The 24,912-nt window shown below is 43.4% G+C and overlaps 1 protein-coding gene across 1 annotated transcript in view; it reads left to right on the top strand.

Moving 5' to 3' along the window:
* Nucleotides 1-24,912, top strand: part of CPNE5 (copine 5) — a 222,879-nt gene that overhangs the window by 33,813 nt on the left and 164,154 nt on the right. The window contains exons 2-3 of the mRNA XM_054981740.1: nucleotides 11,469-11,509; nucleotides 14,937-14,983. Of these exons, the coding sequence (XP_054837715.1) occupies nucleotides 11,469-11,509; nucleotides 14,937-14,983 (88 nt within the window). The remainder of the gene's footprint in view (nucleotides 1-11,468; nucleotides 11,510-14,936; nucleotides 14,984-24,912) is intronic.

Below are 24,912 nucleotides of genomic sequence, written 5' to 3'. Positions count from 1 at the left end.
CCTTAGTGCCAAGTTGTGCACAGTCCACATAAGGTCCATGTCCAAGTCCTGGGCGGGGTTTCCAGGAAACAAAGAAGAAGCTCTCAATCAATTTAGCTTGCAATATTTATAGGGGTTCAGAATCCCAGCCAGGCGCAGCAGCTGCGGGCCAGGCACGGCAGGTGGCCAGGGTGGCACGCATACGTACGTGCATCCTCCCAGCCCTCCTGCTCAGTTGCTCCGTGCACCGCCCCGGCTGCCTGGCCTGCAGCTGCTGCACCTAGCTGGGAGCACGTGCTGGCAGTGGTGGCAGTGCAGGGCAGCTGAGCGGGAGGGTTGGGAGGCTGCAGCAGCTCAGCTGCAGACTAGGTGCAGCAGACAGCCTGGGCAGCATGCAGGTGGCTTCCCAGCCCTCCTACTCAGCCAGCAATGCTGCCGCCGCCAGCTCCACAGCGTGCACCCCTGCCCCCAGTCAGTGCTCAAGGTGGCTGCTGGCACCACCTCCATGGACGCGCCAGCCCTAGATCCAGTCCATATTATTTTTAAAATGGAAGATTTCTTTGACTCATGTATGCATGCACGTATCCATAAATCTTGTTTAAAAGAATTGTGTTAATTTCCTTGGCTTCTGACTTTTTTTGAGACTTTAAAATTACATGAGACTCAGGGAGCAGTCCTAAGCAGATCCACTTGGATCTTGTAATGAATGATGAATTTAGTACAGTTCCTCTTGCTCAAGATCTTGTACAACATCTGGCTTGAAGTGCTAGTGGATTTTGCTGTGGATGCAACCCAGAGAGAGACCTTTTTTATTTAGAAGGGCTTTAGTCCACTAAAGGTCTTTTTTTTTTTGAGTACAACTTTTTATTTTATTGTGGAAAAATGGTAACAGAAAAGACAGAAAAAATACACAGAAGAAGGTAAAAATAACTAATAAAGGCCTAGAGTGGCCTATACAAAGTGAACTAAAAAAGAAAACTAGCTCAAATTGTTAACCATTACAGTTTTTCCCCTACAACACTTCACTTTTCACATCCATCAGCGTGTGGTCTAATTAATTTCCTTTTTCCTTTTTTCTTTAATACAATATGTATATCTTGTCTCTTTAACATCTCAACTCTACCTTTTAAGATAGCCTGGTCATTAATACATTTTCTTCTTCAATCACAGAGTCATCAAGGGTTTCCAATTTGCTATGTATACAATTAATATCCCTTATATAATTATAAATTTGAAGAAGCCAATTAGAGCCCAGATCATTCAAATCCAATCCCTCTATTAACAACAGACAAGCCACTTTAACATTTCTCCATATGTACTCTTCCTTTCCCCCCCTGTCATATTCCCTGGCAAATACAACTCTGGTCTAAACTACAAATTGATCTTTCAATTATACATTAACCACCCCAAATAATAGAATAATACTTCTATTCCCTTTCTAATTTTTAATTTACAAACCTTTAATCTTGTTCACTTTTTTATAAAGCCTATATCATCAAATTTTGATTAGGAATTCCTTTTAAAATAAATTTTACAAAACAAATTTGTGGCCCCTTTATTTACCTTCATCCCTTATTTATTTATTCCCAAAGTTCTTTATTGACATCTTCATGACTGTTATATCCTCTTCCCCTTCTGCTCTAGAATAATCCAGACTAGAGTCCAATCTAGTCCATTTCCACTCTTTGGGTATATCATATGAGGCTTATAAAAAAATCATTCCCGAAGTTCTTATTTCATGTCTTCTTGACTGTTCTATCCTCTTACCATTCCAGTCCAGAATAATATTCTTTCTTCCCATTCTTGCAAATCTTCACAACCTATGTTGTGGCTTCTCCTGTTAATTTATTTTTCTTTTATTAATGTACATTTTATTGCCACATTTAGGCTGCCAATTCAACACAAACTTTATATATTCCAACTTCACATCTGGGCTTTCTATCTCATGTAGACTCAGAACAGTCCAATCCAGTCCATTTCCACTCTTTGGGTATATCTTAAGAGGCAAACAAAAATCTCAGCCATTTTTATTATTATTTTCTCTTTCCTAGCCCCCTGAGTTAAATTCTTTCTCTGTTCAGTTCCAATAAATCCAATTATTTTAATATAATTAATGTCCAATTTCATAGAATTTTCAGCGTATTATTTCTCATAAATCCAGAAAATAGTGATAATGAGCAGGAGTTCTGTAGCGACCGCCCCCCAAAAACCCCTAAAGTAATTTCGAAATGACAGAGGCCTTTCAGGGAGATGTTATTCTGCCAGCTTATCTTCAAGGCTGTTCTTCGCACTGCAGTTTTAACTTCTCACGCCAGGCTGTTTACCTTATCTGGTCGTAAAAAGAAAGAAAATGCATAGACTTCCAAATACATAGCAAAAAAGTCACCCCAGGTCCATTGGAAACTTTCATTTTCTAATATAAATGAAACAAACTCCTGTGTATATATTTATTTCTGCTAATTCTCATTTTCCAATGTGAAAAAAACCACTTCCAGTTTAGACCAGGGTTAAGCAAATGAAGTTTTCTTACCCAAGCTGTATAAATCCATTCCATATTGTAGGTTCCAAACTGGAGATAAGGAATCAAAGAAAGCAATTAGTAAATGAAGTTGGGAGGGGTCGACTGTTCACTCCAGCACAGCTATTGATGATGTTGCTTTCCTGGGTCCTCCAGCAATCCGACATCTGACACTACTTGGATGTAGTCCAGGCAGTAAATCTTTCCATCGAACTCACCAAATGAGGCACAAATGGGTATAGGGATGCCAGACCCCTGGCATCACCTCGTTCCCATTACCTAATCAGCAGGGGGGCACACACTTTCCCTGCGTGCTCCCCCGCAGCACTACACACTCCTGTATGCAGCAGCCACTGAGATCGGGCCCGTTTTGCCCTGAATTGGGGTCGCTGCCAGTGTGGGAGTGATCCTGCACTCTGCAGCACCTCAAGGCCCGATCCATGCTGAAACAGGCCTGTTTTGGGGCACTGTGGAGCGCAGGAGCGCTCCTTCGCTCCACAGTGCCTCAAAACAGACCTGTTTTGGCGTAGATCAGGCCCGTTTTGATCCCCTGCGAAGCCTGGGTGTGTTCCCAGGGGCCGCATGATGATGTCACTCCCAAAGTGATGTCATCATGCTTGTGGGGGTGCGTGTGCACCCCCTCTCTCCCAAGGTAAGTGCCAGGCCCCTATCCCTTGCCAGGAAGTTGAGGGGGCCTGGCAACCCTAAATGGGTATCTTCCGATCATTTTATTATCAAGAATGATAAACGGCTGAAGCAAGACTCTCTAGCCAAAAAAACCCCTGCTGTGTGTGTCTCCCACAGACATGGGAGAATCTGGATGGCATTGCCTCCGAAAGGGGCAGGCCAGGCCACTAGAGGTCTGGTACCTCTTAATCAGGTGTGTGACACTGTTCTGGATCAGGCCTAATTCAGACTCAGAATCATAGAATCATAGGGTTGGAAGGACCTCCAGGTTCATCTAGTCCAACCCCCTGCACAATGCCAGAAATTCACAATTATCTCCCCCTCACACTACCAGTGACCCATGCTCCATGTCCAGAAGATGGCAAAACACCTCCAGGATCCCTAGCCAAAGTGGCCTGGGGAAAATTGCCTCCATGACCACAAAGTGGCGATCGGCATTACCCTGGGCATGTAAGAAAGGGCCACAAGAACTAAGCACTTAAGATACCCTGAGTGTCTAGTTCGCTTTCCTATATCAAATCATTTAACTCTTGACAAGAGGTACACCACAGATAATGTCTTAGGTTCATTGCCAGGTATTGTGCACAAGTAATACAACTATGGGGTCTCTTCTTCCATTTTAAGCCTTTATTATTGCAAAATAATTATTAAATATTCTTGATATCAACTCAGTCAACAGAAACTTATACCATTCATTATAACTACATAGATCATTAAAGGATAACAATTATATGAGTCCAAAAAGTATCTTGTCCAAAGATATAAAGGTCACAGACAGATGTTAGCTGAATTGCCTCAAGGATGGGGGAGTTAGATGGGCAATGGGCATATATTATGTGTATACCAGGGTCAGAGTTTTCGGAGCACGCACAATAACTGAGGAGACAAATACTTCAAAATGAATCAAGGCTTTTACTTAAGAACCGTCAAGCATACAGTGTCTAAGAATCACACACAGGTTCAATACAGAACTAGGAAATCAAAGGGTGGAAAGAATATAGAGACAGTTGTGTTATCAGGCAAGATCGTTGGTAGGTGGTACATTACCTGTCTGTCAAGAAGCAGAAATTTGGCAGTGAGGAGCGGAATGCCTAGTGTAGGGACCAGCACTACACAAGGTGGGATGGAGTGGGAGTGAGATCTCGAGGGGTCTGAGCATCTGACTAGTGACCAGAAAGGGTTGTCTTAAATAGCCAATTTCTATCCCAAAATTGAAAGCAGCACAAGAACCATGAATCACTAACTAAACACAAGTTAGTGATTCCCAGTGCTTGTGCTGCTTTAACTTTTATTTTCTTCTTTTTTCTTTTAATTTCTACCCTGAGGCAAGACCCGGGATGGGTTTCATGCCTCATAAATGGTTCTCAGGCAATTTAACAAAAGTAATTAATGTGCCGTTTTAGTGGGACATAGTGGGAATCCGGGGTGGACATTTTGGAATCTAATGTTTGTTTTTGCGACACCTCAGAAGGGACAAAAGGGCAAGGAAGAAGAACGGGTGGGGAAATGATTGGATCTTCTGATAGTCCATGGCTTGATGGGTTGGAGCGATTTATCTTGATACAAGATTAACAGAGTCCAGGGGCGTCTTGCTTCACGTCTTTGTCTTTGGCTGGACAATGACATCTACATACCAGGAGGCACACCTAGCAAGTGGTTCGTGACAGGAATGCTGGCGTATCATGGCTCCCACAGGAAAATAGTTGTCCTTTTGTTTCCTTTTTAAACTGTTCCTGGAACATGGCTTCTCCTTGGCCCACTACTGGTCTCAGTTCTGATAGGGATCTCAGCAGTGGTTGGCATCTTGGCGAGCAGGCATGTTGATCTGGGTGCAGAGTGGCTACTCCAGAGTGGTCCCAGGGAGAGTTGCTTGTGGGCACTGGTTGAGGGTTGTCCTGCTGGTCCCACGAAGTTCCCTTTCCATGCATAGGATTGGCCTTAGTGCCAAGTTGTGCACAGTCCACATAAGGTCCATGTCCAAGTCCTGGGCGGGGGTTCCAGGCAACAAAGAAGAAGCTCTCGATCAATTTATCTTGCAATATTAATAGGGTTTCAGAATCTTTTGTTTACAAGAGTTCTGCCCCACTTCAAAGACTCAAATTCTTGGCTAACTTATTATCTTACGACTTCATACACCAAACATGGTTATCCATATTTGAAGCATCTTCTTGAAACATATAACAATAGTTAGTTCATCCTTGCTACTTCTTATCTTAACGGTCTGTGTAGAATGAGTGATTACAAATTTCTCATTCATCTGAATATCTTTTGGCCCTCTGCCAATGCAACTATCCTTGAATAATATTGCCAGCTTCTATGAAGTTAAATATTCCTGCCATTTTCAAATACTCTGTTCCTGTGCCTTGGTACATTGTATATATTGATATGAGTTAGATGGCTTTTCAATCTACACATGGCAATACAACTCTATAGTTTTATGCCCCTCTCCAAGGTTGTTATATTCTAGGCCTCTAGACTCCCTTTGTAGAAAGTCTAGTTATCGGGCTAGGCTAGCCCTGTTTCTGAGTGGATAAGTGTTTTGAATAACTTTCTTGGTCATATCCAGCAACTGTTTCCCTACAGTTCTACCTATATCCATGACAACACAAAATGAGGAGACAGGATGAACTGAGATCCTTCACTGAGAAATTGTCTGGATATTCTAGTGACTGGAAGCTTAATTGTGTGGTCCTTTCTCCTGTGAACGGCTTTTTGTGAACTGCTCTTACCTTAGCATTTTCTACAATAACTCTGATACCATCTCTGCAGTATGATTTAGTTGCATTCTGTGGTGTTCATTTGCTGTGGGTTTGGGGTTGGGTTTTTTGGTATGCTTTTGGCAACATTTGTATTGCTTATCCTGCCAAGAATGTATTAGCTTATTGGGTGTGTGGGGGGGGTAGTCATTCAAGCCCTGTCCTGCAGCAGAAAGTCATAATTGCTCAATGCATGAAGAGGCTGGAGGAGGTTTTGTTTTATCCCAATGGGCCTTTTATCATTCCGGGAATGAGAGATACTGTGAAAGGAGGCGAGAGGGTGATGTATCAGGATCTCCCAGAGGAAACCATTCTGAAAGGAAAGCAGTATTTTATGTAGCATCAAAAGGGCAACATTAGTAGCAGAAGGACAAATGGTTCCCGCTTGGTTGGAATTACTGTATTTTTTTTATTTCTGGCCTTTCTGATTTTTCCTTTTCAGTGCCTTCCTCTCAGCCCGCCTCTGTTTTTAGGTCCCCTTTACTCTCCCCTTTGCTCCTATTCTTCTGCTTCAGGCTTAAAAACTTGTAAGGCAATCCATTCACCATGTGTAATTCTGTCCCCTTGAGATGAGAGGGCTTCTTTTCTCTTTGTTCCTTTCATGCTTAATGGGTCATTGGGGTAATTTGTGACAGCAACCCACACAAATTATACTGTCTCTGCAAATAATCTTCCAGCCATAAGTGCAGTTTGTTACTACAGGGCAGGACACCCTACTCAACAGCAGCATCATTTCAAGATTATAACTAGAGACCCATAAAACCTGCATTTTAAAACATTACAGAAGGAGGACTCAGCTCTCTTATTTATATATTGGCTTTAATGCTCAGAGTGCTTCATAGTCACTTACTTCGTCTAAAGAATCCAGTACCAAGTGATGCAGCAGGACAGTCATTGAAATGGCACATTCATTCTTTAAAAATAATCTTTACTTCCAGATTTCTGTGGTGAAAAAAATCAGTGCATTTCAGAACTTGGAGTGGTGGAATAAGAATTTGGTTTTGCAGTATTCTTTAGGAAGTAAGGGGGGGGGGAGTTGATGTGCCAATCCTGCCTTCTCATTGCATCTGTGAATGCCAGAAAAGTCCAATATTGATTGACAGTTTCCCAGAATTTCTCTATCCCATCTATAATGTTAACAGATCAAACTGAGTTTTTGCGGCTTCCTTATTCACTAACTGCCACTGCCTATGACAAGAAGACAGATCATCTTTCTCAAGATGCCCCTAATTTTTTTGATTGCTTAGAATAAATTACAATGGATGAACCACTCAATAATCATGGTTTCTTATATGCTACTCCACAGCCTTCAAATCCTCCACATTCAGCCATAGTTGGGAAGAGTGATGTCCAGCATCTTCTTGCTACTCATCTTGGCTGCTCATTTAACAGTAATCACACATGGAAAACCCAAAGTTTTACTAATATTTCCCTAGTTACTGGTTCACATGATTATGCCAACTTAGAGCAGCTTTCTCTTCTGTTCCAAAGCAACAGCTTGACCTGCTCCGATCTCTGAAGCCAACTCGAGCCACTGCCACTAAAGCAATGAAATATTGTTTCCTGGAATGAGCATGCCAGTGACTTGAAATGAGCTCCCTCTGCACTCAGCCTGTAGATCTTCTTACATTTAATTGGTGCTCTTGCATGCTTTGAAGATAAGCTATTGAAAGGAACATTCACAGGAGTTCTGGCTCTGAAGCTGGAATGCTATTAAACCTTCTTTAATCCCTCATTATCTCTGCTATTCATTGCTGCCTCCAGTGCCATTAGGGCCCGATCCAGACTTCATTCCAGCTCAGTAAAGGATCTCATTGACTGTTTTGGTTACATCTTTATCGCAGTCGTGGCTGGCTGCATTCAGAACCAAAAATGCTAAACAGCTCTCAGAAGTTTTTGAACGGATGTTTAAGAGGGCTGGGGCTGTAGGTGGGGACTGGTTTTGCAGGACCTAAAGCTGTATTATTGTGTGTGCAACAGGCAGAATCCCTCAGAGATTTCCCCAGATGTGGGGAAATTTGGGCAGATTTCAGGAACTTTCAGGGAAAGCAAAACATCTTGAAGTTTAAGATATGTAGCCCAGTAGTGTCTTACAGATCACAAGATTTCCAGGACGTAAACTTTCAAGAGTCAAAGATCCCTTCCTCAGATACAAATCTGACAAAGAATGGTATCTAACAAAGGGAGCTTTGACACTTGAAAGCTTATGCCCTGGAAATCATGTTGATCTTTAAAGAGCTGCTGGCTTAGGCTCATTTAAATTTGTTTGTTAATAATTTTGTTTGGGTTCATTGATATCCCTGTTATGCTTGTTTGGAATAATTGTATTCAGTGAATGTTCCCTATAGTTTCAATTGAAACTATATTTTCACCTGTAAGGTGTTTCCCCCCCTACCAAATACGATAAAATTTACAGGGATTGTACCCCTCACCAAAAGGTCCCTCCATCCATCCCAACTTTCAGGTGGATAGGAGAAAGCGTGTCTGTTCTAGAAGTAATTAACAGTGCAGCTCTAAGAAGAATTAGCCCTCTCTAAGCCCAATAACTTAAACGGGCTAAGAAGGGTCTAGCTCTGTTTGGCACTGTGCAATTCTCACAGACTGGGAGAAAAATGCTTAGACAAGTGTTCAGCATATCTATGTAATGGGGGAGCAGGATTTGCTTTCAATTGGCAACCCTGATGTTTAAAAACATACACCCCTAATTTATCCATGAATGGACAGAATCCTGCATATTGGCTTCCCCACCCCAGTTGCATAAATTACAATTGAAGAAGACAAATCCTGAATGTGAAGTTCTTCCCTCTGGCTGCTTCTACAAGCAAGTGCAAAGAAGGAACAACAAGTAGGGCGGGAACAGGTGGGAACAGCTCCTGTACACAGCTATTCCCATGGTGTTTGCTGCTACTGCCCCACCCCTTTTCTGAACCACAACTGCATAGAAGCAGAGATGAGTTGCAATTTTGGACCCCTCACAGTCTCCAACTTTCCTTCCCCCTCCCTATTTATGCTGAGTCCGGCTGCAGCACTGCAATGTTGAAACATGGCTCAGCTAGAAAAGTGAAACACCCTTTAAAGGACTAAAAGGGGTAGAAATGGGATGATGTGCTGAGCTGCCCCATGCCATCTTGAATGTGGGTTAGCTCAGCTCCCCTCCCCAGATTGGCTGAAAGTGGAATGTCCACATAAACATTATGTCCACAGCCACCTCACAGCCAAATCTGATTTATTGAGGGAAATATGGGAGTCATGCTTAGATTGGGCATTACAACATATAGTTACTCCCAAATACAGTGTGTGTGTTGGGGGGGGGCAAAATCCCCCTGTGGAAGCAACCTATGTTATGATCTTTCCTCACTACTGCTGTCATTTATATGCATTTACTGTTTATTATAGGTAGAAACTTTAAAACTCTAAGCTTCCTGTCAGCCGAACAGACAGAACAGAAAACCTTCAACCTCTGCCTCAACCCCCTCCCTGAAAAAAATTGTCCCTGATAATGGAATAGCTCAGGCAAAAGCATCCCATGCTTTGAGAAAGCCTCTGAGCTGGTGCAATGATTGAGAAAATGCTACTTGGAGAAACACTAATTGGAATAATCCAGTTTGGCACAAATATGGGCTAAGTGTTTCAGATGGACGAGGTTCCTGTCAGATATGTATCTACTGAGTCACTTGTTCCCCTCACAATCCTACTGGTGTTCCAGTGTCTGGGGAATTAAAACCAAACATAATGTGGAATCAATAATGGTCAGATGCGGCCTGTTCAGTTGTCTACCAAAAATCTATCAAAAATAACTTCATTCAGACTACTCTATCAAAGATAAGGAACAGGATCTGTTTAGATCCAGTTTCAGTTGGTTATGTTCTGAATGCCCTGACCTGGATGGTCAAGATAGCTGTCATAAGTTGGCTGCGATTTGATGGCACACAAAATGTTCTGAATACACACCCCTTTTTTCAGTTCACAAAGGTGCATCTGAACACCCGCCATTCTTCACAAGTGGTCATGGGGGCGTGTCCACCTGGTACTCTTGATTTACATTCAAGGCCACACGGCCAACTTTAGCTTCATCATCAACTTTAGCAGGGCAGATTCATAATGAAAGGCACAGTCTGCACAGGGTAGGAGTGAGTCCAGTATGAAGTTCTCTTATGCCAAGCAATTCCTGCTCCTAATGGAACAGATCTTTATTTTATTTGTGAAAATGTTCCGAGCTACAATGTAAAGTTGGCATAATATGACATTTTTGCCTGCTGTGTTTAGATTCTATAACGTTCTCAAAAGAAAGCAGCTCAAGTATGGAATCAATAACCACAACACAAATGCGTCCACAGCTACCAATTCTCCCTAGTTTCTTTAGCAAGAATTCTCAGAATGATGAAGTTAATGGATATTTAATAAGGAAGATAGTCAATATAGATACATTTTTATTTGATAGATCATGATGCTTGGTCATTTTTTGCTGGTGTACGTTAAGGATAAATATTTTCTAGGTCTCCTTGAAGCCAAAGGATAGCTTCCTGTGCTCCTGCTTCGAAGAAACTGAAGCAAGAAGGCAAACAGTACCTCTCCAAATGTTGGGGAGGGCACGTGGCTCAGTGGTACAGTGTCTGCTTTGCATGCAGAAGGTTCCAGTTTGCATCTCCATTTAAAATGATTAGGCAGTGGGTAACATGAAAGGCCTCTAACTGAGGCTCTGGAGAGCTGCTGCCAGTCAGAACAGGCCTCTCTTTGCTCAGCTCCTCCCCCCCCCCCTTCTGTAATTTTCTGCATAAAGATAAAGAAAATAGTTTTATTTCTTCATTGCATCTGAGGAAGTGAGCTCTGACTCATAGAAGCTCATGGAATAAATGTTCTTAGTCATTAATATGCTATTGGGCTTCTGTTTTTTTTTAAAAAAAAAACAACAGTACTGATAGACCAGTGGCCTAACTCAGTATAAGACAGTTTCACATGTTCCTGTTGTTGTTAATTTACATTTACACCTTCCTTCGATGGAATTCAAGGATTCTCAGGCCATCTGGTTTCCAAGCAATGGCCAGAACTAGATCCACTTAGCTTCTGCACAGTCACTTTATCATGTACTTTCAGGCCAAGTACTGGGAACTTTTGTAGTTCATCCTACAACACAGCCAGTTTAAGCTGGTGTATTTTTTGGATTCTGATCATTTAAACCCTTCCAGTTTTTGCAATGGTGTAAGGTACATCTTGACCTTTTTTTAAAAAAACAACCTCCATTTAATAATCTGTACCACTTTCTCTACGCTGAATGAATGTGTGAATCTGATGATGATAAATGGAAACATTCTTAGGCAATGTCAACTTTAAAAAATGATTCACTTCACTTTTGAAACAAATTGAGCACTTTTCTTCTAAAAGCTTCTGAAAGTGTGGGTTGTTTTTAAGAGAACCAGTTCAGATTCCCTGCAGAAACACATGAGGTACTTGATCCATTTGGCTCATATGTTGCAAACTGATATATCCAGGCTCTTCTGTAATCCTTTCTCTTTGGTCCTTTATTTCAGGAATCTTTTGGATAAGGACACATTCTCAAAGTCTGACCCATGTAAGTACACTTTGCTTTTCATAATATGCATTGGTTCGGGTGTTTTTTATTTGTTTGTTTTTTGTTTGGGGGGGGGGGTTGCTCAGAGACCTTCTTGGAGAATCCAGGATTTTTTAGTTTAGAATCCATAAGGTCCTGTGAGTCAGACCCTGCAAATATGTACAGGTGTACAATCTTTGGAGTGATTGAGCCAAAATAAGCACATTTTGATCTTTTTGTTTTAGCTTGGGATAGCAAAGCATGTACTTAACTTTTTCATTGAAATGAACAGGAATTAAAAGTACTTAAACTTTGACTGGATTGTTCACTGTGTTAGTGATTTTGGGATGGAAACAATAACTCTAATGCAAAGAGCAGTAAACTGTGAAAATTACCTAAGCACTACCACTTTTGAGCATTCTGTGTTGCAGCACTCAACTTGGAATAGCCACTCTCCACCAATATCCTTATAAAGATAAAATGACAGTCTTGTGGCTCCTTAGAGATGAACTAATTTATTGCGGATCAGAGCCCACTTCATCAGATGCATGCAGACTCACACAGATACCCCTTGTGAACCTTTAAAGATAGTCAAATCCATCTGTGGAGTCCTCATTCTTATTGATAGAATAAGAATGTTCATACAGATTGTATCTCTCCCTTGCAGTGAATAGGAAATCTCCTCCAACAGGGAGGAGTACCGTCTCTACTTAACAAAACAGACCTTTGGGTCAGAGTAAGTGTGTGCAAATATTCTTGGTGAAGAGGGCGTGCCTGGGAGGCTTTGCATGCTTTAGTGTGTCTCAGCCTCATCTTCTGGTTTGATTAATTATATTAGCCTTTTTCCTTCTGTGACTACATGGTAAAGAATGCTCCTTCTGCAGAGATCCCAGGGAAATACATAATGTGCTTAGATCAAATAACTTTAGATCATATGCAAAGGGGAGCAAACAGCAGAACCTGAGAAAAATTTAATGGAACAGCGTTTGCTTTCTGCCAGATTGCCGGTGTTTTGGCAGCAGCTCTTCATTAAAACCTCATTAATCTTCCTTGCATTTCTGCTGTGCTTTAGTAATGGGGAGTGTTTGAAAGGGAGCCAAATACATGAATGCAAGTGTCTTTATTGGCTAATTTAAACGGTCACCCTTAAGATTTCGTTTTGATTTCTGTGGTTGCTTTGTTAAGTCATGAGAGACCAGCCTTCATCCTGACTTTGCAGTCGCTGTAGGAGGAGGTACAGAATGCTTCCAGCTGGGCCTCTGTAAAAAAAGTCAGGAAAAGGAAGGGTTGGTGGGGCAGGATAGGGTCACAGTTTCAGGTGGGCTGTGGGAGCAGGCTCTATGGAAGCTGCTTATGCTTGTGCATGAAAAGAGCACTTCTGAACACATGCCCCACCACACCCCTGCTTCCCATCCTAGATGTCCCATTGGAGAATATTCATAACAAGAATGGGGGGAAGGCTGTCTGTTTGGGGGTGGTCATGCTGCCTGGTCTGGATTTTAATGAATAGGATGTGGAAATCTTTTGGATCCATCAGTAGATTACGGCTAGAATCTTACGCATGCCTAGTGAGGAGTAAGTCCTATTCAATTCGATTAACTTCTGAAGCAAGTAGCGTAGGGTTTGGCAGCACACCCTGTGTAATTTTGGGACAGTGGGTTCCAGCAAGTGCTGCTGTTGGGGTAGGCTAAGGCAACTGGAATCTAATTCAGTCTGCAGAAGCATCCTGTGTGGCCCCAGCATAGCATCAGATCCCCAAGGATATCTCCCCCCCCCCCCATGATAACCATTGTCTCCCATGTGAGTCCAGGCAGAGGCTCTTTATACCCTCCCACTTTTTAAAATGATAGGCTTGTATCCTGCCACTCTGCTCAGCAGAGGCTGAAGCCTTCCTCCAGCCTAAGAGCTTTCTTCCAACATGAGTGGTTTTCACTGGCAGAAACGCCACTTGAATTGGAGGAGGTCTTTGGACTTTGCTGAGAGGAGCAATAGGATGCAACCCCTCAATTTTAAACAGTGGGAGTAATCTAGTCCCCCTCCCCCCAGTCAAGGCAGGAAATCCAAAGTTAGAGCATTGCTGTAAGAGGGTTGCCCACCCACTGGCAGAAAACTGGCTCCATTTTCAAATTATTCTCTCTGTCAGAACTTTTCTTCCGATGTTCAGCTCAGAGCTACATTCCTGTAACTTTGAGCAGCAACAGAGGCACTACCTCAGTCCTTCTATGGATCAGACAAACAGATTCTGAGTACATGACATGCTCAAAGGAAGAACTTTGAAAGTTCCTCTGTTGGCTAGCAGGAGCTGAAATACCTCTTGGCTTGCGCTCTGAAGTGAGAGGCTGGTGGGTGTAACGTGCTCTTCACTATGCTTGGAAGCTTCACAGGGCTTCGAAGCTTCAACCTAGCTTTTGCCTGGGATTGATCAACAGCTCCTGTTCTTCAATGTCTCTGTTGCATCTGGGCCCATTTAAGATGCTGGCTCTTATCTTTAAAATCCTTTATAGCCTGGGACCCTCATAACTAATGGAGTGTGTCTCCCATTATACTCCCATGTGCCACTTGTGCATCTTCTGTCTTTTTATACCCTCCAATTAGACCACTCTTCCTCAGATTGGAGAATGTACCTGATTTTGTAATGATGTACCTGAAAAGATGTGACAGGCACTCTCTATTTTTGAGCAGTTTCTAAAAGTGTCCTGTTTCAGCAAGCTTTTTGTGGAGGCTGATGGAGACATTAATATATTTAGGCTGTTTTTACATTATATATCTGCCTATTGGTATTATTTTCTAATGGCAGTTTTGTGTTTCCATTTTGTTAGCCACCTTGAGTCTCCAGAAAAAAGCCGGGAATAAATGTTTCAATACATAAATTCCAGCAAAGCCTCGAGCAGTTATTTGTGTGGGAGCAAGTCAGTGGGCTGAGGCAGTGTTGCTGGACCCTCAGCCACTGCTCCATTCGCAATACAGTTTCTGTTAAATATTAATCACCATCCAAGACCTGGCTCTATGCAGTGCGTAACCCAGGCCCTGATCACTTAGTTTCCAGGTTCTGCTGCAAGGCTATATCTGCCTTTTGAGTGGCTTCACTTTCAGGCTTTCATAACATACCGTGTCCATTCCTCAATAGCTTTTGTTTGTCTTTTGAGCAGTAGGTGCTTTGGTGGCATATCACCTTCCATAGCCACAGAGGGAGATGTGCCTCAGTGTTGTTTGTGTACATGCAGTAGCAAACAGTATCAAAGAGGTTAACAGGAACAAAGGAGAGAATGGATTTTCAGTGTTCAGGAACACTGACCCATTTCCCCATCTGTACTGGGGAGGAAGGCTGCAGTGAATTTACTCAGTTTCTATTCCTGCAGAGGGGTCAGGTCATATATGCATGATACGTATGAATTTTCTTAGCTTTGCTACTGGGTAAACTAACCTGTATTTTTTTTCTTTTTTGCAGTATGTGTGTTGTATACTCAGGGCATAGAAAGCAAGCAGTGGAGGGAGGTATGTAACCTGTATTTATTTTCAGTTTTGTTGGTAAACTGTTGGTATCAGAAGAATGGTGGGACTTGGGCTGATCAAGCTTCTGGAACTTCATATTCTGTGTTTCATATTTTGTACAAAGTTTACAGATTACTTCCTTGCCTTGTATATCAGTCTCCCCACTTTCATAACAAGGATTGTGCTGTATCTTCTGAAATGGAGGTTAGGTGAAACAGTTAAGTGGTTATTTGGTTAAATTTTGCTCTGGTTAAAATTTATTTTCACATCTTGCTCTGATAATGCCTGTGGTAATTGCTACAGTGATAGCTCCAGGCACCACTGTAAGCGTGAAGGCCAGGATTGCTCCTAAATCCCTTTGTACGAGCACGGCAGAATGCTATGCTGGCAGGAAAGAAATTGTGCTGGTATAGCATTACTATTGTGCTGGCAGGAAGTTAATGCAAAAAGGGAAAATGGCTAATATTGGGAGAATATATGCATACAGTTATGAGGGGTGAATATTAGGCCCGAACTAGATGTAGTTTATAATAGAAGTGCCACTTATATAGAAAAGGGGGGATGGGGTGTAGTTTTAAGTGCAAAAGGGTACATGTGAACCCTCCCTACTCCTTTGGGTTATTCCTCTGCAGCCCCTACAAGTACGTTGTGGTCAGCCAGGGCCCCTTTCTTGTTCTTGGACAAAAGTAGGTATTCTGCCAAGGCTATTACTTCCTGTGCTCAGAGTATGAGCTCTGACAGGTAGCAATGCTCATCTTCAGTACAAAGATGAGCATTTTAGTTCCTAATTCTACTCTAGACTGGATAGCACATCTCATCTGAGAGAGAAAAGAACCCCACTCCCCACTCCTCTCTGCTTCCTTCCTTCTTCCATCCTCTTACTTTGGGGCTGAGGTCCTGATGGCAGCAGCAGTGGCCATTTGATGGGAAAACAGGAATAAGGTCTCTCCACCCCGCTTTACCTTGCTGTTCGCCTCTGCCTCCCTTCCCCAGTGCTGTGGGTGCTGTTTCGGCATCTTGGGAAATGTATTAACCACTCAAGTGGCCTGGTGACTAATGACACCTCTGTGTTTAAATGCTCAGAACTGCTGCTGTCATGTCCTTTTCATCCTTGGATGTAATTGTATTCTCAGGTGATATCAGCATAATGTTCTACATGCAAACAGGCAGGCAGCATCACTTTAACCCCTCACATTTAAGTCAGTGGAGAGCCTGGATGACTGGCCTTCAACTTTTACATGCTCTACCCTAGTCTGCATTACAAAGAGGGATAGGATCCTGATGCCAATCAATGCCTTCCTCTAGAGGAACATAAGGCCCAGAAAGAGTGCACAGATCTCATGTACCAGGATGTGTAATGTGAGTCTTCGTAGTGGTGCTTTCATATCTTTGCTGGTTATACAAAGTCCCCATCTCTTGTAAAAGTTCTAACTATCCAACAGCCAGGAAAAACAAATAGAAATGAAAGGGAAACAAATATAATTGTCTCCTCAGCACTCTTACAGGTCTCCAGACAGTAGTGCCCCCGAGGAATTTCAGCTCCGTTGCTGCAGCTGGGCCTGCAGTGACAACACACCCCACATAGGTAAGCTAGCCATGAGGGAGTCCACACTCCAAACCTGGACCTCTGCATTTCCCTCCCTTCCCAAGAAAAGCGGTGGGTGTGCAGATCGTGTACACCATGGTTGTGGTGTACTGATTTAACAACTTTCCTTTACTCAGCAGGTTGGAGCTGTGTTTTCCACGTCAATGACAGCAAGTGCATACTATGCTGAAAGGAGACAGACCTGTGCTGACCATGGTCACCGACTACCAAATGCCAGGTCCGCTCTTGCATGCACTAGGGAAGGCAATATAGAGCCCAGCTCCCTCTGTCAGAGAACACCAACAAGGAAGCCACTCTGACTATCGAGTCTTATGGCCCCTGTTGTTTGCAGGATTGAACTAGGATGTCTCCAGCAGAAAGAACAGTACCTGGAGACCACATTCCAGTGCAACACCCTACAACTAGAGGAGCTGCATCTTTTGCGATGACTACATCGTGTTAACCAACAGATGAAACTTCAGCGGTAGATGTCAGTGGGATTACCAGTGGGAGGGTGGGGCAGGTACATGGAGAACCTCCGAATTTGGCACTGTGAACCCAGACAAGACCCTTGTAACTTGCATTTCTCTCATTTCTCCACAGGTGTAACCAGATAGCCCTCCAAACAGTTCCAGAAGCGCTTGTGCCCTCCAGTGTCATGCAGCCCACAAACAAAGTCCAAGTCAATAGTGACCATCATGAAGCAAGCTGTAGTCCTCCCAGGGCTCCTGTGCATGACAGACAACAGTGTGACATGTGCATCAGGATGGCAATTCAGAGATAGGGAAAGCTACACTTCTGGCTGTTGTACATCTTTCTTAGGCACAAGAACTCTGTGAGAATCCATTCCACTCTGATGTTTTCAAAACACACTGCTGCTAAAATTGCTCAGTAAAATTTGTGACTATTTTGGCAGGGTCTCTGTCTCTGTTATTACCACTCTCCTGAGACATCTTCATGGTAGAGGAAGAGCACAGTGGGAGGAGGCAGAGAGCTCTCCAGTGCCATGGCCCATCCCACCGGGACTCAGGGGCTCCATCTCGCCACAGGAACAAGGAGGAGGGCCTAGCAGCACCACGGCCTCCTGAACCCCTCCCCGGTTCCTGCGGGTGGGATAAGCTCTGGAGTCTGGCTGCATTATGGAGAGGGGTGATTGATCATAGGGTCAGCTGGGAACATCTGGCAGATGCTGGTAATCAGCCAAGTGACCACAAAGGAGTCATGGCTGCATGGGATGATGGGACCGGGCAAAATGAAAGGCATGCAGTCAGACTGTGTGCCGGCAACTCTGCCTGTCTAGAGTACTGGCTCAGGTGTATGTGGCAGTTCCCATCCCTATCTGCTGAGAACCTGTGGCGAGGTATCGAACTTGGGACTTCTGGTCTGCTTTTCCGCTGTATTGTACTTGCTTGACATGCAGAGCTTCAATTGCCTATTTCCGTACATTAAACCTCTGTTCAAGGAACAGGTCATTTTTTTTCCAGATCTGTTGGCAATCCTGTCAGGAGCTGGAGTTGCATTGTAGCTTTGTGGTTGGTTGGTTTGTCTAAATATATTCTGCTTCTTTGTACACGGCTTTTAAGTCTCCAGTAGAGAGAAAAGTAGGCTAGAAACATTAAAATACGTCCATTTCATACAATGGGCTATGGAGTTGGCTGGCAGGTGTGAATGGAGCAGCACACTTTCCTTCTCTAGATGGTCGTAGTTCTACACCTGTCAAGGGGATTGTTTGCAGCTGTGTTGGCTATATTTTGGCTTGTGGTGACATGGTTCCTTGGGGTGATCTGGTGGTCCTATATTAGCTTTTGTTTCTATAGTTGTTATTGTGCTGTTGACTTTGCTTCTGTGAGTGTATGGAATTATGAGTACATTATATCTGCATTAATGCTGGAGTACTGCTGTCCAATGTAGCGGGAATACAGGATAAGGTAGGAAACCACAAACAATTTTCCAGCTCATCAGGAGCAAATAGCTGCATCACAGATTCTCTCCCCCGAGCTCTGCCTGGTGCTGCCGTTTAGGGAAGGTGAAAAGAGCAGGTGACTCCTATACAGTTTCTTATCATCCAAATAGCTCAATAGAGCTTCCATGTTTAGAGGCAGCATGCCTCTGAATAGCAGAAGTTGGAGGGACAGCAACAGAGGCTTGCAGGCTTTTCCAGGGGGGATTCATTAGGCCCCTGTGAGAAAACAAGATGCAGTGCAAGATGCCATCTGGGCTCATCTATACTTTGGTACAAATGAAAGAAGAATTCTTGTGCCAGAAGACTTGGAGGAGGGGTGAGAGTGGCTGGGATCTGCAAATAGAGGCTGGCTAGTAAGTCAAGCCAATATTTGTGCACTGTTGGAAGCAGGATGTTGGGATACATGGTTAGCTGATCTGCACATAATTTATATAATTGATAGTGGTCACAGAATTCATCTTTTCTTGACACAGGATTTGATTTTGTGTGTGCAGAAGATGCAGTCTCTTGTGCAGCCCACATTCGTGCTCCACCCGCAGGACTATAGCACTCTTTCTGTACATTTGCATGTGCATCCTGTAGCTGGCTGGCCATGCAGCATATCATCTCATCCCCGAATCCTTTTCTTCTGGAATATTTGAGAACATTTTCATTGCTTTTCATTGCCCCAACAGCTAAGTGAGAGATGGTGTTTGGTAACTGCCACTCAGGCACAAGCTCCTTCTTATAAGCGCTGCAATCCTAAACAGGGTCGCACCCTTCTAAGTCAACTTACGTTACGTCAGTAGTCCTCTGCTTAGAACTCCACTGCAAGTGAAAGTGTGACCCAATCTGTAGAGGGCTAAGTGTAAAATTTCAAAAGGCATGAGCGTGCAAATCTATCCTATGTGTATGGATTTCATGGGACATGGTGACACCTCTGCCACATTGTTGCTAGTGTAGATCATGCTGGGTAATGCCTAATTGGGGGTGGGGACACTGGATGGCATAATATCAGGGACTCTTGACTTATAGGAACCACAGAATGCTGGAAAGTATTGCTTTCCTTCCTTTAGCTGTCTTTCTGTCCCTGAACCAGCCCTGAGGCTAGGGGCAGCAGAAAATAAAGCTTGTTGGCTGGATAGTTGCCAGAGTGGTTCCAGCCCAAGATAATTCTGGGGTATGAGCCATCTTCCCATCAGTGCAGCTATGTGGCAGAAGTTATCTCTCTGCCTTTCTCATTCCCAGGTAGCTCTGGTATGTGTCCATTGCAGCATTCTGAAAATTACCCACAAAGAGAGGGCTATGTCCACCTTCCCTCTCCTCCCTACAGCATGAGTAGACGGTGGAGCAGGGGTCCTGGGGAGAAGAGGAATGGCTGGATGCCCACAAAGGAGGCACACATGGATCTCCTGCTGGCAGCAATGCTCAGCATTTTGCAGTGCTCCCAAACCTGCCTTGTGAGTATGTGTGTGCGACCAAAGGTCAGTCAGAAATTGAGAGAGAGGTACATGGGAGCTGCTCAGCCCTATGCAACATGGAACTCCTTTCATATGTCCTTGGCAGGGGGCACATGCATGCATGCGCACATCATGCCCTCATTTTGTACAATTCTAGCAAAAAAACTAATTAATTCTAATTTAAGCTATTTTTATCCCCTCTAGTTATCTTGTATTATCACAACTGTTTCATTACAGAGAAAATTGCAATAAATTACATGTAGTTACATTTAATTTCATTTTCACATTGTGATGAAGGCAGATGATTTAGAAATAGTTGTCAAGTAAGGTATCCTTTATATAACTGACTTAATAGCTGACTTTGGAGTGGACTCATATTTTTGGTTTGTGATCTTACTTTTTTAAAGGAAGATATAAATGAATTTCCATTATTTAATAAGAACCCATATGGAAGTTCAGTGAAGAAAATTAGCAATGGGATAGAGTCTTCATTGGAGAGATGTTTAGGTGACTTTCCCAAGGAGGAGCCCAAGCCTAGCAGAGGAGCACTTATGGGCAGAGCTACTGCTCAGCAATAGAATGCAAAATCCCTGGCCTTTCCAAATAAAGGACCTCCCTTAGCAGACATCTGCCTGAGACCTTGGAGAGTGCCAGTCTAAGTAGACCAACATCTGGATCACGAGAAATGCCTAGCATTGGATTGTGAAAACTTGTGCTTGTATCTGCCACAGCTGCCACTATACCTCCTCCTCTCTGGATGTGTATATGGCTCAATGGCTCAAAGCCATCTGTGCTTTTAAGGCCTTGGCATAGGGCTTCCAAATCCAGGTTGGAAAATTCTTAGAAATTTGGAGTCAGAGCTTAGGGAGAGTGGAGTTTGGTGAGGGGGAGTAGCTGAGCAAGTGTATTGTAACCTGTCACTTGTCGGGTTTTAAACAGGACCAGCTCCTGTCTTTTCTGGATCCACCTGTAAGAAGCAAGAAAAATGTTTTATACTGGAGCATCTGATACTCAAGTCAGGTCAGTAGTTTTTGACCTGTCTTTCATCTATCTGTGTAAGCTATACATACCTTCCCAGGAACACCCTGGATCCACACACCTAGAAGAAAAAGAAAGACATATCAGAAAGTGTAGTTGGACTTATATATGAATTGGATCGCTGTTGCCTTTATTTGAATAAATGTACATGGAAAAATATTTTTGAATTGGGATTTGGACATGGCATATAGTCTATATAAGATATTTAATGTTATTGTTGCAGCATATTTATTTATTGAGCACTTGTTCACTTTATTTCAATACAAGTCTTTTGTACCATTGTGCATAATAATTTCCTTTTCCTGAATTGTGGGGTTCCACTTTGCTTGATTAGTTCTGTGTTCAGGTAGGCTTGTCCGGTATAATACTCATTTGGAGGTTGGCAGCCCTACTTGGTGAGAAGCTGCTTATCGGAGTAAATACTGAATGAGATGGCCAATCGTATCCTTCATATTATTCAACCTCTCTATAAAGTCTTTAGAAGCTGTATTGTCGAAGGCTTTCATGGCCGGAGAACGATGGCTGTTGTGGGTTTTCCGGGCTGTATTGCCGTGGTCTTGGCATTGTAGTTCCTGACGTTTCGCCAGCAGCTGTGGCTGGCATCTTCAGAGGTGTAGCACCAAAAGAGCACCAAAGTCTTTTGGTGCTACACCTCTGAAGATGCCAGCCACAGCTGCTGGCGAAACGTCAGGAACTACAATGCCAAGACCACGGCAATACAGCCCGGAAAACCCACAACAGCCATCTTTAGAAGCTCCCATTCATAGCTATGGAATTGGATGCCATCAATATGCGGATGACACCCAGCTCTATATCTCATTATCCAAATCTCCTGGTGATGCAGTAGAATTACTGAGTTGCTGCTTGACAGCTGTTGTCGACTGGCTGAAAGCAAACAAATTGAAATTGAACCCAGACAAGATGGAAGTGATGCTGGTTAGAAAAGCAGAGATCTTGAAGGACATTGTGCTTCTAACTTTGATTGGGTTCAGTTGACCCTGACTGACTCAGGGCCAAGCTACAAGTGACGAATGACACTTGAACGGCAAGTGGATTGAGTGGAGGGCAAGTGAACAGGGAGAAATACACTTGCTGTTCAAGTGTCATTCGTCACTTGTAGCTTGGCCCCCAGTTAAGAGTTTAGCGATTATATTAGATCCAGTATTGCTGCTAGAGAAACAAGTAAATGCATCTGCAAAAAAGGCCTTCTCCCAATTCAGACTAGCCTAGAAGATGGCCTCCTACTCTGACATGGCTGCTCTGACCAATTGGATTCATGGCACAGTAATATTGAAACTAGACTACAGTAATGCATTCTACATAGGCCTCTCTTCAAAGTCAACTCAGAGACTCCAGCTGGTGCAGAATGCTGCAGACATTTACTTTCAGGAGCTAGACCAAGCGTACATATTACTCCCATTCTGCAGTCACTCCATTGGCTTTCCTTCAGTTACCGGGCTCAATTCAAGGTCATGACTATCACATTAAAAGCCCTTTATGGCCATGGGCCTCATATCTGTGCAACCATCTCTCTCACTATTTTCTGCCATGGCAGCTTCTTTCATCTGGACAGGGCCTTCTGCAGATACCGCCCTTCAGTTAGGAAAAATCAATAGCTGCCGGCACACCTGCTTTCTTTGTGGTAGCCCCCACCTTATGGAACGGCTTGCCTGAGGAGGTCAGGAAAGCTCCCACTCGCCTGTCTTTCTGCAAACTGTGCAGGAGGGCTTTCTACCCAGATTATATGTTTTAAGAAGTAGCTCAGACAAGAACAGGGACTGTATGCTGTTCTGTTGGGTAATATCTGTTGATGTAGACATACACCTACTAGGAAGTTTCAGTGTTGCTGAACACGCCATGTAAACTTTTTATGCTTTGTTTCAGAAAAAAATCATCTCTGTGCTTTCTCAAATTTTCTGCTACCATACCCTATTGTATCTCTTTCACTGAATGTCCTAACTGTTGTTTATTATTGTACTTTGCTCAGTGAACATTGATCATGTTGTATTTTCACTTGTACTGTATAATCTACTTTGGATTTCTGTGAAGAGGGTGGATAAATAATAATAATAAAGTATGGAAGCTTCTTTTGTCATATATGCTCCCAAGTTTTGGGACCAGGCCCCCAGAAAGGACAGGGAAGGCTGCAGGCATTGGAGGGGTTATATGGGCCTCCCACTGAAAGTATGTGGTGTAGTGGGTACACAACATCCAGTTTGTAGCTACATGCAGCCCCACAGAGCTATGTTGTACAGCCTGCAACCCCCTCCCACGAGGCTGGGGGAGGGAAGCATTGGCAAGGCAGCACCCCCCCCCCCCACACACACACACTTGAGTGAAGGGTCAGATTGCCGACTCTCAGCCCAGAGAATAGCTGAGGAGAGGCATTCTAGCTAAAGAGAAAAAAATTCTGGAAACTTTTCAAGCCTAAGCTCCATTCCTGCAACTGAGGAGGAGCAGATGTCCTGCAACTGGTCCAAAGATGTCCCCACCTCATCCTAGCAGCAACAAGCTGCATTCACCAGCTTATGCTGATGCATTGGAAAGATGGAGAAGAAATAGCTGGCCAGTGAGTGGCTTTGCTGGAGGGTTGGCATTGTGGAGCCTTTTCTACGGTCCAAAACTCATAAATCACTTAATAAAGAAAGCTGTGAACAGAAGCTGATTCTTGCATAGCCAATGTTAGGTCAGTTGCTGGAGGCTGAGGGTGGCCTGCAGGATCTAATGCCAATTGCAGACATAATTTCTTGGGAAACAAGTAATTGCGTGTGGGTGGTGGTGGTAGTGGTAGTGGGTGGATTCCAGCAACCAGGTACAGGCAGCTAAATACTAACTGAGTGCACACACAGAGGGACACAAACAGGAAAAGCACACCGAAGCATTTTCAAGGAATAAACAAACGTGTAAATATGTCTACTCATGTAATATATTCTGGGTAGCTGAGGTTATAAAGACTCCTACCTTAAGCTTGTTTGATCTCTGACATAGTTGCCTCAAGGCAAAACCATCAACAAATTCAACACACATGGCTGCGCATAGAATAGGATCCTTGACACCCAAAACTGTCATATTTGAAATCCTTTGATGCGCATTCTCCATTCTCTCGAGGTGAGTTAGGAATGCAGAGAGGAATTCTCATTTGTTCCTAACATAGCAGAACATCGGCTGTCTTGCCCTGCATGCTCATAATGTATGAGACCTTTTGCTGCTTTTGAAGAAGTCTGGTGGTGGCTTATTTGTGACAATTTGTGTGTGAGAGAGAATGAACTACTATGGACTGGATTCAAGAAACTTCAGCTCACGATTTCTAAAGCTCCATTCATCAGTTTGTCACAATCACTAGAGATAAATTTTCTCACCAGAGAAACAAAGCAGCTGCATTTTTTTTTTTTGCAGGAACATAGCCCTTCCAGCGTACAATAACCTCAGCGAACATGATATAGCTAAATGGCTGCTGCCACGTGGATTTTTTTCTCTGCCTCTGCCACCAAACTGGAGCACTGTTTTTCAGAGCATTTACATGGCATAACATCATCCCCCAATCATCCACTTTCCAGGTTTTCCTCATACTCAGTACACCCTTTTCCAAAGCTGCTTTACTGTGATCGTTGTGGAAAGAATTCCATCCGAACACATTAGCACACTACCTGGATGGGAAAATTCACATTTTCAAAGGTCCCACCCACACTGGCACCATTTTCCTTCTTCCGCCTCTCACAGACAGCATGTCTCTGCTGCACAACTGAGGGCCTTTTGAAGACTTTTAAAACAAATCAGTAAATCCTATAGCACTATAACAATTACATTTTTAAGCCCTCAAAAGGCCCTCTGATGGCTCTGCAAGGAAAACTGCATGGAAAATGGTGGCTGGTGGAGGAAAGTGTGAAGAAAATTCCTGTGTAGATGC

This window comes from Eublepharis macularius, chromosome 5, assembly GCF_028583425.1.
Source record: "Eublepharis macularius isolate TG4126 chromosome 5, MPM_Emac_v1.0, whole genome shotgun sequence".
Taxonomy (NCBI): domain Eukaryota; kingdom Metazoa; phylum Chordata; class Lepidosauria; order Squamata; family Eublepharidae; genus Eublepharis; species Eublepharis macularius.
The sequence above is the reverse complement of the archived record's forward strand: the minus strand, read 5'-3'. Positions and strand labels throughout refer to the sequence as shown.